This window comes from Artemia sp. Qi Xiang Cuo, chromosome 17, assembly GCF_049724085.1.
Source record: "Artemia sp. Qi Xiang Cuo chromosome 17, ASM4972408v1, whole genome shotgun sequence".
NCBI classification, from domain to species: Eukaryota; Metazoa; Arthropoda; class Branchiopoda; order Anostraca; family Artemiidae; genus Artemia; species Artemia sp. Qi Xiang Cuo.
Window position 1 is genome coordinate 25,159,569 of NC_142810.1, and position 16,689 is coordinate 25,176,257.

The 16,689-nt window shown below is 35.6% G+C and overlaps 3 protein-coding genes across 3 annotated transcripts in view; 1 reads left to right on the plus strand and 2 right to left on the minus strand.

The window, feature by feature from the left end:
- Nucleotides 1–8,918, minus strand: part of LOC148942043 (formylglycine-generating enzyme) — a 71,092-nt gene extending 62,174 nt beyond the window's left edge. The window contains exon 1 of the mRNA XM_089103472.1: nt 8,222–8,918. The gene's annotated coding sequence lies outside the window, so the exon portion shown is untranslated. The remainder of the gene's footprint in view (nt 1–8,221) is intronic.
- Nucleotides 1–16,689, minus strand: part of LOC148942039 (uncharacterized) — a 532,991-nt gene that overhangs the window by 330,905 nt on the left and 185,397 nt on the right. The gene's annotated exons all lie outside the window — the stretch shown is intronic.
- Nucleotides 1–16,689, plus strand: part of LOC148942044 (uncharacterized) — a 58,615-nt gene that overhangs the window by 22,538 nt on the left and 19,388 nt on the right. Inside the window, exons 3-6 of the mRNA XM_089103470.1 lie at nt 6,819–6,896; nt 7,524–7,701; nt 9,147–9,276; nt 10,174–10,305. Of these exons, the coding sequence (XP_088959596.1) occupies nt 6,819–6,896; nt 7,524–7,701; nt 9,147–9,276; nt 10,174–10,305 (518 nt within the window). The remainder of the gene's footprint in view (nt 1–6,818; nt 6,897–7,523; nt 7,702–9,146; nt 9,277–10,173; nt 10,306–16,689) is intronic.

Consider the following 16,689-nt stretch of genomic DNA (forward strand, 5'->3'; position numbering starts at 1 on the left):
GACATCGATTTCATTGATGAAGAAATTTTTGAAACATTATAATTATGATAAAAAAAGGAACTCTAGCTTATACTAACTGAAATATTTAATGTAAAGAGCAACTTCAGAGACTGATGAATTCTGTTGACAGCGGTAGCTAGCAATCTAGTACGAGACGATCATGTTCAATACAAAAAATATAAAAGCCAATTTCTCCTGAAAATAGTGTCAGATCAAAACAACAAGTATACTATTAGAACCGCCTTGTCCGAAAACTTCAATAAGAAACTTACCGTCCCTTGGCTTAAATAACGAGGAAAATCTTTTGGCTTGAAAAACAAGATAAGTTGCTTGAAATACGATATTTTGCGTATACAGAATCTTTTTTCTCTGAGGCTAGTGGGGCACATGAATATCGTAAAGATCTGTTTGATGGCCCGTTTTAAAGGAAATTGATATATTTGAAAAATTGTAAATAAGAAAACATTTTTTAAATAATCGATTCTTACAAAAAACTGCATTTTTGTTCAACACTAGTAGCAGTAAATGTTATAAACATCATCTTGCATACCAATATGAACATAGGATTTCATTTTGAACATTAATATTATTGTATTTAAGGAATCGATATAGTTATTATATGAAAGAACGAACCATCATACGTCAATATATACAAGATCGGTAGGCCTATAGTTACTTATAAATGGGGATTTTGTAAGTTTCATCCGATCGTGGATTTAAAGATAGTTGAAAGTAACTAAAGAACAAACCATGGCACAAATTGGGCTCACTTTGCTGCCTGATTCTCCGATGTTCGTCTCTTACTATTCGAAATAAGAAATTACGATAGGCTTTTTCCTGTCTGTAATTATTTTGAAACATTTTACGAATTCTAGCCCATCATAACTAAAATATTTAATAAAATAAGTATCTTTTCGCTTTGGAAGCACGTTGGGCCTATAACCCTCCACGCTTTAGTGAGGTTTCGATCCATAAACCTCTAGGTTGAAGGTCCATTGCGCTTCCACTGCGCCAAACTGCTCTTGCAAGTACATATTATCAAAATAGCTGCATTATACGGGATTACATAAAGGATAAGTATAGTTCATTATAAATGGGATATAGGCAATCAGGGTTGCAGCGTTATATTAAAGAATGGACTTTGGTCCATATAAAATATTTAATTAAAATTAAATTTTAAACGATTACTAATATGTTACATAAAGGTTCGATATAGCTACCTATATAAAAAACTTACCCCTACCCCTAAATAGAAAATTTACAACTGCTTGGCTTGAATAAAGAGGAAAAAACATAAAATTGAAACACAAGAATTATAGTTAAGAACGAACTCTAAATCAGAGGCAGCGCAATAGCACTTCCTTAGTAAAGAACGATTTTGGCACAATGTATTACTTATTTTCCATACCAGGGCACTTCGTATCGAAGGAGTCGTCGTAGGAACTTCGAAAAGGGCTCATTCGATTGGAAATTCGAAAGGCTAGTGCCCTTTCTAATAGTCGAAAATGATTGGACGGCAACTAACACCCCTTTTACGCCCACTATTTCCCCAAATACATCCAATTAAAATTTTTAGATAGCCATTTTGTTCAGCGCACATGATTTCAAGATAGAAATTATGTTTTCGAGGTGGAAACTCCCCCACAGCCCTCAGGGCAAAGATTGTAAGTTTTGCCCTAACTTCAAAAAAGGCTCATTTGATTTGAAATTCAAAGGACTAATGCCCTTTTTAATAGTCGAAAGTGATTGGAGGGCAACAACCCCTCCCCTCTCGGACCCACCTTTTCCCAAAACACATCCGATCAAAATTTTGATATAGCCATTTTGTTCAACGTAGTAGAAAGTTCTGGAAACTAGGTCTTTGAGGATGACACCACCCCCACAGCCCTCAGGGAAAGAGTTGTAAGTTATGCCCTGGGGGAACATAAGGATTTTTATAGAAAGCCTTGTCGTAGAAAGTTCAAAAAGGGCTGATTCGATTAGAAATTGAAATGGCTAGTGCCCTTTTTAATTGTCGAAAGTGACTGGAGGGCAACTAACACCCCTTCTACGCCCACCATTTTCCCAAACACACCCGGTCAAAATTTTGAGGTACCCACTTTGTTCAACGCAGTTAAAAGGTCCGGAAACTGTATCTTTGAGCAGGACACTCCCACCACAGTCTTCAGGGCAAGGGTTGTAAATTATATTCTGGGTGCATATAAGGTTTTTATAGAAAGTGTTGTCGTAAAATGCTTATATGCCTTATATACCTGACATTTCATCCATTTTGAAATTGAAAGGGCTAGTGCCCTTTTTAATAGGCTAGCAGAAACTGATTGGAGGGCAACTAACCTCCTTCTCACGCCCACCATTTTTCCAAACACATCCAATCAAAATTTTGAGATAGTGATTTTTTTCAACATGATAAACACCCCACACCCCTGGGGGCAAGGGTTTTAAATTATGCCCTGGGGGATGTAAGGTTTTTATAGATAGCTTTGTCATAGAAACTTCAAAAAGGGCTCATTCAATTGCAAGTTGAAAGGGCTAGTGCCCTTTTTAATAGTCAAAAGTGAATGAAGGAAAACTAACACTCCTCCCTCGCCCACTTTTTCCCCAACACTTCCAATAAAAGTTTGGAGATTGCCATTTTGTTCAACGTTGTTGAAAAGTCCGGAAATTATATCTTTGAGTATAACAATCCCCCCACATAAGGTTTGCATAGAAAATATTCTCGTCGAGACTTAAAAAAGGGCTCATTCGATTGGAAACTGAAAGGGCTAGTGGCCTTTTTAATAGTCGAAAGTGATTGGAGTTTTGAGTTATATCTTTGAGGATGACACACCCCCACAGCCCTCGGAATAAGGGTTGTAAGTTATGCCCTGGGGGCATACTTGGTTTTTATTGAAAGCTTTGTCGTAGAAACTTGAAAAAGGGCTCATTCGATTGGAAATTCAAAGGGTTAGTGCCCTTTTTAAAGGTCGAAAGTGATTGGAGGGAAACTAACCCCCTCTCATGGCGATTTTTTCGCTAAACACATCCAATAAAAATTTTTAGATAGCCATTTTTTTTATTGTAATTAAAAGTTTTAGAAATTAGGTCTCTGAGGATGATAACTCCATCAGATTCCTCAGGGTAAGGTTTCTAAGTTTTGCCCTTGGGTCATATAAGGTTCTTATAGATAGGGATGTTGTAGATACTTCAAAAGGAGTTCATTATATTGGAAATTAGAAGGGCTTGTACCCTTTTTTATAGTCGAAAGTGATTGGAGGATAACTAACACCCCTCTCACACCCACTATTTCCAAAAACACATCCAACCAAAATTCTGAGATAGCCGTTTTGTTCGGCGTAGTTAAAAAGTCCGGAAAATATGTTTGGATGACAGTCCCCCCACATCCCTCAGGGCAAAGGTTGTAAGTTAAGCCCTGGGGGCATACAAGGTTCTTTTTATAGTAAGCGCTGTTGTAGAAACTTCAAAAAGCGCTCATTCGATTGGAAATTGAAAGGGTTAGTGCCCTTTGTAATAGTCGAAAGTGATGGGTAAGTAACCATTTTGTTCAACGCAGTTGAAAATTCTCAAAATTATGTCTTTCAGGATGACAAACCACCTAGACCCCTTAGGGCAAGGGTTGTAAGTTATGCCCTGGGGGTATATAAGTTTTTTTTATAGAAAGTATTTTAGCAGAAACTTCAAAAAGGGCTAATTCGATCATAAATTGAAAGGGCTTGTGTGCTTTGTAATAGTCGAAAGTGATTGGAGGGCAAGTAACTCTCCTCTCACGCCACTCATTTCCCCAAACACGTCCAATCAAAATTTTAAGACAGCCATTTTGTTCAACTTAGTTTAACGTTCTGGAAATTAGGTCTTTTAGGATAACAACCGCCTCACAGCCCTTAGGGCAAGGCTTGTAACTTATTCCCTGGGGGCATATAAGGTGCTTATAGAAAGTGTTGTCGTAGAAACTCAAAAAGGGCTCATTCGATTGAATATTGAAAGGGGTAGTGCCCTGTTTAATAGTTGAAAGTGATTGGAAGGCTTGGCATTTTTATAGTAAACTTTACTTTACTGAAAAAAAACTCAAATGAATCTTCATTGTCAGTTTAATATACATATACTGATGTTTATTAATCAAAATGTTTATATTCTTTGATTTATTAAAGTTATAAAAGTAAAAACATTTATATTTTTTCAGTAAAGTGCAAATTGTTTTCTGGCCTTGGGAAGGCATAGGGGGTTTTGAGCCCTGCTCATGTTAATTTCTGCTCGTTTTGAGTTTGACTCGGTTAGTTATTGTAATTTCTGTTTGTTTTGGGTTTCATTTATTTATCGATGCTGATTTGTGGTAGTTTCACGCTTGGTAGATTATTTGATTTTATTCTTGCTCATTTTTGGTTTATTTGAGTACTTTACTTTTTTTTGATAAGCTTATCTTGTTGAAAAAGTTTTTTTTTTAATTAATTATAGTAAGAAAAGAGCTCTAAGTCATGGTTGCAGATGTACCTGTAATATTACTTAAAAGAACGATATAGCTCATTATAAATGGGGGCTATGTAACTTTCATCGCATATAGCTGAAACCAAGAAAATAAAAAACTATAGCACATTGTAACTAAAAGCTAAGAGAATACAAGAATCGTTTGAAAAGTTAATTGTCTGGGGTATAGTGCCATACCAAGGTTCATCTCTTGCTATTCCAACTAAGAAAAGCCATAAGCTTTTTCCTGTTTGTATCCGGGTTTCAGCAGTAGCTAGCAACCTAGTAAGAGACGATCACGTCTAATACTAAGAAATTTAATAGCCCATAGCCCCTAAAAGCAGTGTGAGATCAAAAAAATAAGTGCAACATTCGAACGGCCTTGTCCGAAACCTTTATATAGGAAATTTACCGTTCCTTGGCTTGAAAAACGAGAAAATCTATTGGCTTAAAAAACAAGATAAGTTGCTTGAACTACGATATTCTGCATCGACAACATCTTTTTTTCCAATTTTTCACCTAAGCTAGTGGTGCACTGGAACATCAAAGAGAGCTTTTAATTATATAAAGGATTGATATAGTTCATTATAAAAAGGAACTATGTAAGTTTCATCGGACATAACTGAAACTTGGTAAAGAACTAACCACGGCACATGGTTACTAAAAGTTAAAATAATTCATATGGGCTGCAGCAGAGAGTAGCATCCTAAGAAGAGATATAAAGGATCGGTACAGCTCATCATAAATGGGGATTATATTAAAGAATGAACTATAGCCAATAGTAACTAAAATAAACAATTATATACATTACGATACAACGCACTCTTATCTTTCGACACAAAAATAGAAAAAATTAACTTGAGAAAAAAATTTTTCCTGGTTAGTAATTTTTTACATAAAGAATCGGTATATCCGGGTTGCAGCAGTAGCTAGCAATCTAATAAGAGACGATCATGGCCTATATTAGGAAATACAATAGCCAATAACTCCTAAAAGAAAAAAAGTCAGATTAAAACAAGAAGTATACTATTAGAAACGCCTTGTCCGAAACCCCTATACAGGAAACTTTTCGTCCCGTGGTTTGAACAACAAGGAACATCTATTGGCTTGGAAAACAGGAAAAGTGGCTGAAACCACGATATTCTCCATAGAAGTTATATTAAAGGGGGTGGGGGCTAACGGTAAGCCAACCCCTTCCAGTATTTGATGCTTAAATTCGCAAAAAAAAAAAAAAAACTAAAAACAGCATTAGGTAAATGATATGAAAATCATAAGATAAATAATTCAGCTAATATTTTATGGAACATCATCATGAAAGGAGCCAAAGACGAAACTCATCTTTTCATAATTTTATTGGAGATGAAAACCGCCATTTAGAATTTCATGGGAACAGTTTTTTTCTTCTGGTGGTGAAAACAACAAAAAATCTTTAAAAATTAAATTGAATTTTTTCATTAAATGAATTTTTTTCTTTTCTAAGAAATAAATACGTATCTGCTGATCTGACCAGTCGGTAATGGCTATTTTAGTGTCCAAGGCTTCACGAATGGTAAAGTCTTTATAGCGGCAAAGCTATTTTACAATTGATACTTGCTAATAATAAAAAAAAATAATAATTTCCTTATATTGATCATGAGGGCCCTGTCGATTTTTTAACGTTCTACCAGTTACAGCGCAATAAATAATTACGCAATAGCACCGACGCTAAGGCTCTAAAACCATGTGACGGTTAAATATACAGCCATCTCATTACTTCACGCGGAAACTTTTTATAGTTGCTATTATGGTTGTACAGCGCAAGCTTGGTCTGATAGCATTTCCTGGGGGGATCTATCGCCTGATTCTTTGTTTTCATCTGTCCAAGTTCTACCTGAAGAAGTTTTAACTAAATAAGGACACTGCTGATTTTTCAGCTTACTTTGGAATAGAATCAAAATCTTAAAGAAAAGCTGATATATAACAGCTAGGCTAATAGATAGATAATTATTGATTTGCAAATCATTTTCAAAAAGAAAGTCGTATGCACCCTTTGGTTTTGAACATGATGACATTTGATCGTGTTTTCTACCCATCATATTTTACAAATAGGTATCATTTTCTGTTCGCCAATAAAAGATCAGAATTGCATAATGATTTGTTGGACTTTGGCACGCGCAATCGCCAAAAAATTAACTGGTTGATATTGGAAATTGTCGTTTTTGAACATGGAAAAAGAAGGATTGGGATTTTATTGTCATTTGAACACCATTTATTCTGCCTGCTAAAATGGACCTCTAGTCTCATTACTATACATACAAAAAAGATTGAAACATTCTATTGAGTAGATATATGAGAAGTAAAAATGTTTTTTTTTCTTATAGGGTGGTCGTGGTGTAGCAAAAATCGGAATTTTCACAACAGCTTCAGCAGATCCTGCAGATTCAGCAACTTATTATCTGGTAAGAAACATGTGTATCTACATTTGAAGGCAGTCTAGACTATAAAAAACGATTGTAGTACGCTGCAGTTACATTCGACAACCAAAACTCTAAGTTAAAGGTTCTAGGTAGAAAATATGAACGGTTGCGCGTAGGTACAAATTTCATTTACAACTAATTGACATTCTTGAGGAGTATTAACGAATTAAATTTTAAAACGAATATTTCGACCGTTCATAAGCGAAATATTAAAAATATAATGAAACAGACATTTCGGAACAAATATAAATTACTATGCGTATTCGTATAGGCTCTTAAAATCTTACGTTAGTACTTTAATAGAATAAAGAGTTTCCCCAATGTAGCATTTAAAACAGTGTCAAATATACATGTCAACCAATATCCCAAATTTGCATGTCTGATTCACATACCTGTATAATCTCCAAGTGAAATATTTATTTGGTTTGACGAATCAAAATTAGCCTTGATAATATTTAGCTACAACAGCTCTAAATTGCGGTCAAATTTGAACTCAAATCATTGAAATTTGAGTCTAGGACATTGACTCTCTGGATAGTGAGTCGAGTAATAGAAGCTAATGTTATTAAATAGTAATAATAAGTATTTTTGACTTATAAATATTTGCAGGATATGTTTGTAAACATTTACGGAGCGGCCAGTGCAGTTCACATTCCAGTCACAGAAACAAGCAACAATGCAAATGATCAGGAAATGGCTGATTTGATTCGTCAACAAACAGGTTTTTTCTTTGGCGGAGGGGACCAGCTGAGAGTTACAAAAGCTCTTAAGAACCTAGATGGCTCAGGTAAGATTAGTTTTACCATGTAGAGACGGGAACAAAAGTGTTGCAGGCCGCTTGATACAACAAGAGAAAAAAGAACTCTGATGAAAGTAAAAAGTTAAACTAAGACAGCCTAGATCTTAACAAAAAATTATCGTTCATGAAAAATTAAAGTATGTGCAATATATGTGCAAAACATGTGCAAGTGCAAAACAGGAGCAAGTTAGAAAGATGCATGGACTAACCATCTTGACCATTTTTAAATTATTGTCCTAAAAAGTGAGATCAACACATATCTTTAGCAAAGCATCTATATATACGACAAGTCAAACCAATACCCAAAAAATATAGAAGTTAGAAAGCGACTGTGAAAATAATTGAATTAAATATTTTAAGCATGGAAATCAAGAACCTTGTTCAATTGTCTGTTGTATTTTTGTATAAAAGATATCAAGACGAGGTTTACCACTTAGGTTACTTGACAGTACTAAGGAGCAGTTTAGGAGGAAGGGGATTAATGGTAAATAGAAGGATTGAAACTTACTTTGGCTGATTTTGTTGTAATTTTGGTTTGACCGTTTAAGGGGATTGTAGCACCAAACTGCCTGAGGCCAACACAGCTGCACACACTTCTCCCTGATTCAAATCCTGTCAAATCTTTACTTTTACCCCCTCCCATAAAGTTTCAGTGTCCTTGAAGTCTTTCCGTTAGACCTCGTCCTATCTGATTCAAGAACGGATGCCTCTCCACAATCTATAGGCTAAAATAGAAATATCGGGGTATAGTGATTCAAACATTTCTCAGTTTTAAGTTGATTTGTAAAACAATTTGTAAACGCTTAACCCTCACCCCCACCCTCTAAAGCCCTATTTTCCTTTTCTTAGAAAATCAACTGTAATATTATTTAGTCTAAAAAGTATCATCATAATTCTACTACTACTATCGACCTACTGCCGCCAGAAGCCAACCCAGATCCGCATACTACTGCTCAGCCTCAATATTTTTAGAGTTTCACTCGTTACCCAACTATGAAGCTTATTATTCATTCTTGATTTTTATGAATTTCAAAAGCATTGAAAACAAATTCTAGTAGTCTTAACAGAGGATGATATGCTTGTCGCGCTTTTCCACAATCAGTCTTGGGCCAAACGAAAGGCAGAACGCCCTTGAATTCGTATGGCTTAGCTCGATATTAGATGAACAAGAACTTTGTGGAAGGGAATAAGTAGTGAAACTCTATACAGATCAGGTTGAGGAAGAAATTGTGCGGCTGTGTGGACGTCAGCTGGCTTATTGCTGTGATGAGTTAACAGAGGTAGAAGTATTGGTATTGGGGGTTTAAAGGCGCAAAACTTTTACCAATTTGTTTTTTATATGATAAGGCTTAAAATAAAGTGAAAAAGAGAATAATGGTCTAATTTGCATTAAAACTAGCACTCTTAAAGTATGCTCCATTTTTATTGTCTAGATACCCTTGCTCTGTTGACATTGAAGCAGGTGTTTCAGGATGGCGCTGTAGTTGGTGGCACTAGTGCCGGGACAGCATGCATGGGAAGCACTTTTATGATAACCAGTGGGAGGCCTTATGACTCTCTAGTGTAAGTTTGTTTTTCTTGTACAAGATAATTTAAGGATGGTTCAACCTACCGGATAGATTTTCTACCGTCAAAATCAGAAATTGATTAATCCTCCATAATATTAAACTAAAGAGTGATTTTAAATTTGATTAGTAAGTTTTAGAGCCTTCCAAACATTCAAATACATAGCTGATATTGATATTAACCTATATGAAGAGCCATTCAATGATAAAACTATTTAAAATCATAAAACGAATAACATGAGAATTAATGCTAAAGAGAATATTTATTTAGCGCAAATTCTGTAGTTTTGCGAAAAGAGATGTAATCACTTCTTGTTAAGTTTCACTAGAATATTTGATTTTGTGTTCTAACGGTATTAAATTTTTTTTAAAAGGCGGAGAAAACGACAAATTCAAAAATAGGCTATTATCATACGAACATAATACACTTCATTACTCTTTGCATAATAAAGGTATTTTTGATACATAATGCACATAAAACAAGTAGAAGAATACAAATACATAAGATGCCGCTAACAGACACCGTGAGCTATAAAACCTTAAACAAAGATTTTAAAAGAGACCATTAAGCACGCTTAGTCAATCTTTAAATATTAAAAGCAGCAATTATAATAAAAGTTGAACTGTTAAGTTTAATTCTTTAAGATTAGATTCCCAGTTTAAGATCAAAACTGGGAATCATAATGAAAATAACAAATATATCATAAATTGATTATTACCTTCTGTTATTTTGTCAACCATTTCTTGTTTTTACTACCTGTGTATCATAGAAATTGATTGGAAAAGGTATTTATATACATTTAGAATTGATTTATTCGCAAAAAATAAAATATCTAGCAATAGCTAACAGCAACTATTATTATTATTACCATTAATATTTTTTGCTCTTTTTCAGATATGGTTCTTATTCGGGTGGACCTGACCCAGTATATCCTGATGACCTTACTTACGACGAAAATGGAGGACTGGGTCTATTGGATGGATACATTCCTGATACACATTTCAGTGAAAGAGGTAGAGAAGCAAGGTAAACTTTGTATTTATGACGATATAGCCATTCTGTATCGACTTCACTGTATTACAAATTCGTTTTGTTAGAAAAAATAAAAAGATACTGTGAATTAGTTCTTAAAAGTTTTCTTGACAATCTCAAATTTTAACTTTTCTTTTTTTGAGATCATTATAAACTTTTAATAACGTGAAAACCCTCGTATGTTCTATTTTTCGAAGACTTTCGGTTTTAAGTGAACTTTTATCAAAATAAGCCACACAGCATTAATTTTGCTTAATTTTTATTTTTAATTTTAAGATTTGACCTTCATTCATTTTCTTGAGGTCATAGCAGACCTAAAAAAGTGGCAAAATAGCTGTCACATTCTATCCTTTAATATCAAACTACATTAAGACAAGCAGAACTGGCTCCTTTAGAACCTAGTGAAAGGACGGAGTATAGAAGAATAAACTCGGTTGATTGATCTAAACTGAAAATTAAATAAAAAAAGTTTTTTTTTACAGTAAGGAGCAACGTCAAAACTTAAAACGAGCAAAAATTGTTCCATATATGGGGCGAGCTGCCCCCTCCTCAATACCCCTCTCTTCAGGCTAAAGTTTTAAAGAACTTTTGAAAAAGGCTCTGATTCTAATTACACAGCCGTTGTGTTTCAGGAATCGTCCCTAAGATAGCCCACCTCATATACGGAACAATCTCTGTTGGTTTCAAGTTTTAATGTTGCTCCTTGCTTTCAGTAGAAAAAACTTGTCTTTTTTTATTTAATTTCTGACCATTTTTCAAAAGACCCAGGAAATCCACCCCCTCTGTGGAAAACCTCCTCCACGAAAAATTCCCCCATAGAAAGTTCTTCCAACGTAAAATTCTTCCACCGGGAAAAAAAACCGGACAATTCCAATTTTGCTGCGAATCTCCGCCCCGGAAAATTTCTCGCTTATGACTTCGACTGAAAAATACTTCTTACCATACTTTGATTCGAAGAAAGACTTGTTTTATTTAATTTCTGATCCTTTTTAAGGTAATGAAGGAATCTCCCCTGTGTGGAAATTATTTTCAGGAAATACCCCCCCCCCCTCCAAAAATGGAAAGTTTATCCCGCAGAAATTTCACCGTGGAGAATTTCTCCTAGTGATAATTCCCCCAGGTAGTTTTTTTCCCGTGGGAAATCCTCCCCCACTAAGTAAAATTCCCCCAGAGAGTTCTAACACCACTGAAAATTTCCCACGGATAATTCCACCTAAAGGGAAAGTTTCTCCGTAGAAAATCCATCCCCAGAAAATCTCCCAAAGACATAGTTATTGTACCTTTCAACAATCAGAGGCAACGCTATAGCGTTGCCTTATAGTAACGGCCACACGACTCCAATGTTTTATTTTTTTTATTACAAGAAGCACTCCATATGGAAGGGGTGGTCGTCTAAACATCGGAGGGGGCTCATTCGATTAGACATTGGAAGTTCTACTGCTCTTTTTAAGAATCAAAAGTGATTGGAGGGCAACTAGCCCCCCACGCCCTTTTTCCTCAAATGAATCAGATAAAAGTTTTGAGATAGCCATCTTGTTAAAATTAGTTCAAAAGTCTGATAACAAAACTTTGGGGTCGACACAACCCCCAGAGCCCAGGGGCAAGTGTTTTAAGTGATCCCCGGGGGCATATAAATTGTTGTGTAAGGGGAGGTCGTATAAACTTCAGAAGTAGATCATTTGACTGGAATTTGAAAGTTCTAGTTATCTTTTTTATGAGTCAAAAGGGATCGAAGGGCATGCATCCCCTACACACAACCTCCTTTCCCCAAATGCATCCGATGAAAATTTTGAGACAGCCAGTTCGTTTGAAATAGTCCAACAATCAGATAACAAAATTTCGGGGTATACACCCCCCCCCTGACCCCTGGGGAAAGGTTGTGACTTATGCGCGGGGGGCAGATAGAGTTTTTTTGTTATGGAAAAGGTGGTCGTATAAACTTTGGATGGGACGCAAATGATTAGAAATTGAAATTTATAATTTCGCTTTTAAGGGTCAAAAGCGATCCAATGGCAACTAGCTCTACTCCAAACCCTCTTCTCCCCAAATACTTCCGATCAAAGTTTTGTATAGCCATTTTGTTCAAAATAGACCAAAAACCATACAACAAAACTCATCCCCCCAGAACCCGAGGGCAAGTGTTGTAAATAATTATGCCCCAGGGGCATATAAGGTTTTTATGGAAGGCATGGTCGTATAAAATTTGAAAGGGATTCATTAGATTGCAAATCGGAATTCTAGTGCCCTTATTAAGCGTTAAAATTGATCGGAGGGCAACTATATCCCCCCCCAAGCCCTTTTTTCCCAAATGCATCCGATCAAAATTTTGACATAGCCATTTTATTCAAAACAACTTTAAAGGTCAAATAACAAAAATTCCGGAGTTGACACAACTCCCCAGAGCCCAGGGGCAATTGTTGTAAGTTATGCCCTGGGGGCATATAAGGTTTTATTTAAGGGGTGGTCATATAAACTTCAGAGATGGCTCATTTGATTGGAAATTGAAAGTTCTAGTTACCTTTTTAAGAGTCATCAAAGTGATCGAGGCTTCCCCCCCTATCCTCTTTTACCAAAATGTATATATATATATATATAATATATATATATATATATATATATATATATATATATATATATATATATATATATATATATATATATATATATATATATATATATATATATATATATGTATTCTTTACATATATACATCTGTGTGTGTATATATATATATATATATATATATATATATATATATATATATATATATATATATATATATATATATATATATATATATATATATATATATATATATATATATATATATATATGTGGTTACTTTAAATGTACATATATATATGTGTACATATATATATGTATATGTATATATACATATACATATATATGCGCGCGCGCGCGCGCGCGCGCGCGCGCGCGCGCGCGCGCGCGCGCGCGCGCGCGCGCGCGCGCGCGCGCGCGCGCGCGCGCGCGCGCGCGCGCGCGCGCGCGCGCGCGCGCGCGCGCGCGCGCGCGCGCGCGCGCGCGCGCGCGCGCGCGCGCGCGCGCGCGCGCGCGCGCGCGCGCGCGCGCGCGCGCGCGCGCGTGTGTGTGTGTGTGTGTGTGTGTGTGTGTGTGTGTGTGTGTGTGTGTATATATATCAAATCAAATTAATTTATTTAATATAAAAAATACAAACTAATTTACAGCAACCATCTATAAAAACCCGGAAGGTTTGCTTCTGACGATGGGTGCAAATCCATTATTATAAAGCTCTACAACTACTACATAAAAAACAAAAACAAAAAACACATCCACATAACAACTATCTCTTGAAAAATCAGCATTTGAATTAAATCATCATAAAGAACATCTCCTACTCTAAAAGGATTACTCTCTAAAAATCGCGAGTGAGAAATATCACCCATCATCCTTACAACATCTACTCAAAAAAAAAAAAAAAAAAAAAAAAAAAAAAAAAAAAAAATTTAGCAACAACAGAGGTAAAAAAAAATGAGATACTTCTAACTAAATCAACTATTACAAATTCAATTAATATCAGCTAGGCTATAGAGCTGACGCGGTGCACTTTGGCTGGGTAATTTCATGAAAATAGCACCTTTTCCTGTCCAAGCATTTCCACACCAAACATTTTTCAAATCCAACTTTCTCTAATAATTCAAATTATTACCCAAATGGTAACGCTTCAATCTACTCTTGAGCTGGCTTACATTATCAGCTTGTCTAATACCACCCGGGAGGGAATTCCACACACCCGGTCCCGTAAGACGAGGCAGAAACGCAGCACGTTGAGTATTCCGGAGCTCAGATGCAATGTCATTCGCATTTCTAGTCTCATAATAGTGATATAATGAATTAGTTTTAAAAATTTCCCAAAATACCTCCGGTGAACTCTTATTCAAACATTGATAAATAAAAATTGCTAACTGGTAATCCCGTAACTGATAAATGTTTAAAATTTTCAAATTTGTAAAGCAATTTAACGTGCTATTTTCAAACTGAATTTAATTACCTAAAATACGAACTATTTTATTCTGTAAAATTTGGACCTTTCTAAAACTTGAAATAAAACTACTAGTCCATAGCATGCAACCATACGATAAATAAGGGTTAACAATAGAATGATATAGTAAAAGTAAAACATTTGACGGTAGTTGATTTTTGAGTCTTCTTATCACACCCAACCCTCTTAAAATCTTAACTGCCACAAGATCACAATGTGATTTCCAACTTGTTCAACAAAATTTACATGCTTCAAAAATTCACCATTAAAATAACTTTATTATCTAAGACACATGAAACTCCATCTCTAAAAAATGTCATGAAATTTGTTTTTGAAATATTCACTACCAAATAACTAGAATTTGTAAACTTATCAATTCAGCGAGGGCCTTATTTGTCTTCTCAATTAACTAGTTCAGGCAAGTAGTTGTAATCGTAAACACTGTGTCATTAGCAAAAGACGTTATCAGTGCATCTGATATATAAAAACGCATGGTATAAACGTAAATTAGATAAAGAAGTGAGCCAAGCACGGAACCCCGAGGCACACCAGAATTAACGATAAAAGTTTTTGAAATATAATTTTTAATAGAGACTCGAATAATGCGCTGGTCAAGATAAGATTCAAACCATGTCAGAAAAGCCCCTTGGATCCCTAAACGGCTTAGCCTACGCAATAAAATTTTATTAACCACCGTGTCAAAAGCCTTTCTTAAGTCTATAAATACTGAAAGTACCAGTACACTTTTTTCGAGAGCACCATCGATGAAATCTGTTAGGTGCTGGACTACATGTACTGCAGAGTGGTTTTTCCTGAATCCAAACTGGGTATCACTAAGAAAACCGTAAGCAGTCAGATGGTTATAAAGTCGTCGATGCATCACTTTTTCATACAGCTTAGCAACTAGGGGCAATATTGAAATCGGTCTCCAATTAGACGGATCCGTCTTTGAACCCCCTTTGTGAAGCGGAATAACCTCAGCCTCTTTCAGCCGATTAGGAAATTCACCTTTCTTCAAAATAAAGTTGATCAAATAAACAATATAAGGCAACAAATATATTATAACACGCTTGAACGTTTTCAGATTAATTCCATCATTCCCTGAAGAACTTGATTTTACCAATCCTATTATCTGTTTTAATTCTCCAACGTTCGTTTCATCTTGTAGGTGCTTCCAGTCCAGCTCCCCTTTCATCACTAAACGTTCCCATTAATTCTTCATTATTTTCAACATATGGATTCTCACTTATTGATTCACCAATCTTAGAAAAATATACACCAAACAAATTAGCAACCTCATCATTTCCATCAACAAATTTACCATCAAAGATCAGTATAGCTGGAATCTTTGTCTCTTTCTTCTTGTTTACGACTTCATTTATAAAATCCCAAGTCGCTTTCGTATTGCCTTTTTTTTCGTTAAATTTCTTTCCATAATATTCGCGATGCATGCCCGTCTTAGCCGATTTACTTGATTACGGATTTGTTTAAATTTCGTTAGATCTTGACTATGGTTACTATTTAAGTAACTCAAATACAATGTATTTCTCTTTCGAATTAAGTCTAGTAGCTCTATAGTTACCAAATGTTTCCGGGGATCCTTTTTCCTCACCTTTTTTCTCTTTACTGGGCAAGTTCTCTCCAAATATTGGCTGCAATATGTCCATGAACTTATCGAATGCCGCAGAAGCACTTTCAGATTCTTCATAAACTCGTTTCCATGACACGATACTTAGTTACTCTCTAAACTTTTGTGGGTTCTCTTTTTTAGTTGCCTTCTTTTAACCTTTGTCCTGTTCTGCTTTATCACATATTGACATGAAGTCAGTGCTACTATAGGAAAGTGATTGGAAGCCTCACTTACTATAACGTCAGCATAACAGCTATGTAATACCCGGGATCGCACGAAAATATTGTCAATAAGTGTAGCTGACTGTCCTATAACACGAGTCGGAATCCCAACTAATGGATAAAAATCATAACTGGAGAAAAGGTTTAAAAAATCTCAATTATCATTATAAAAACTTAGAAGATCGTAATTAAAACCCCCATGCAAATGCACTCCAAGATTACTCCAATTCTACTGCATCCATTAAACTACTAAAACCATTTTCAAAACTCCTCCCCAAACTGTACTCGGCGGCTTATAAACCTCAGTAATCAGTATATTCTTTCCACCAACTTCCAGCTCGTAGAGTAGGAGATTCCACCTTACCTTCTATCCAAACTGATAGGTCTCGCCTTGTTTTAGCCAACAAATGGTCCATAACCCAAAATGCCAAACCCAAGTCCCATTCTCCTCTCCTTCGTCTATTCCTTACAATAAGCCTATATCCTGGAAAACTATATAACGA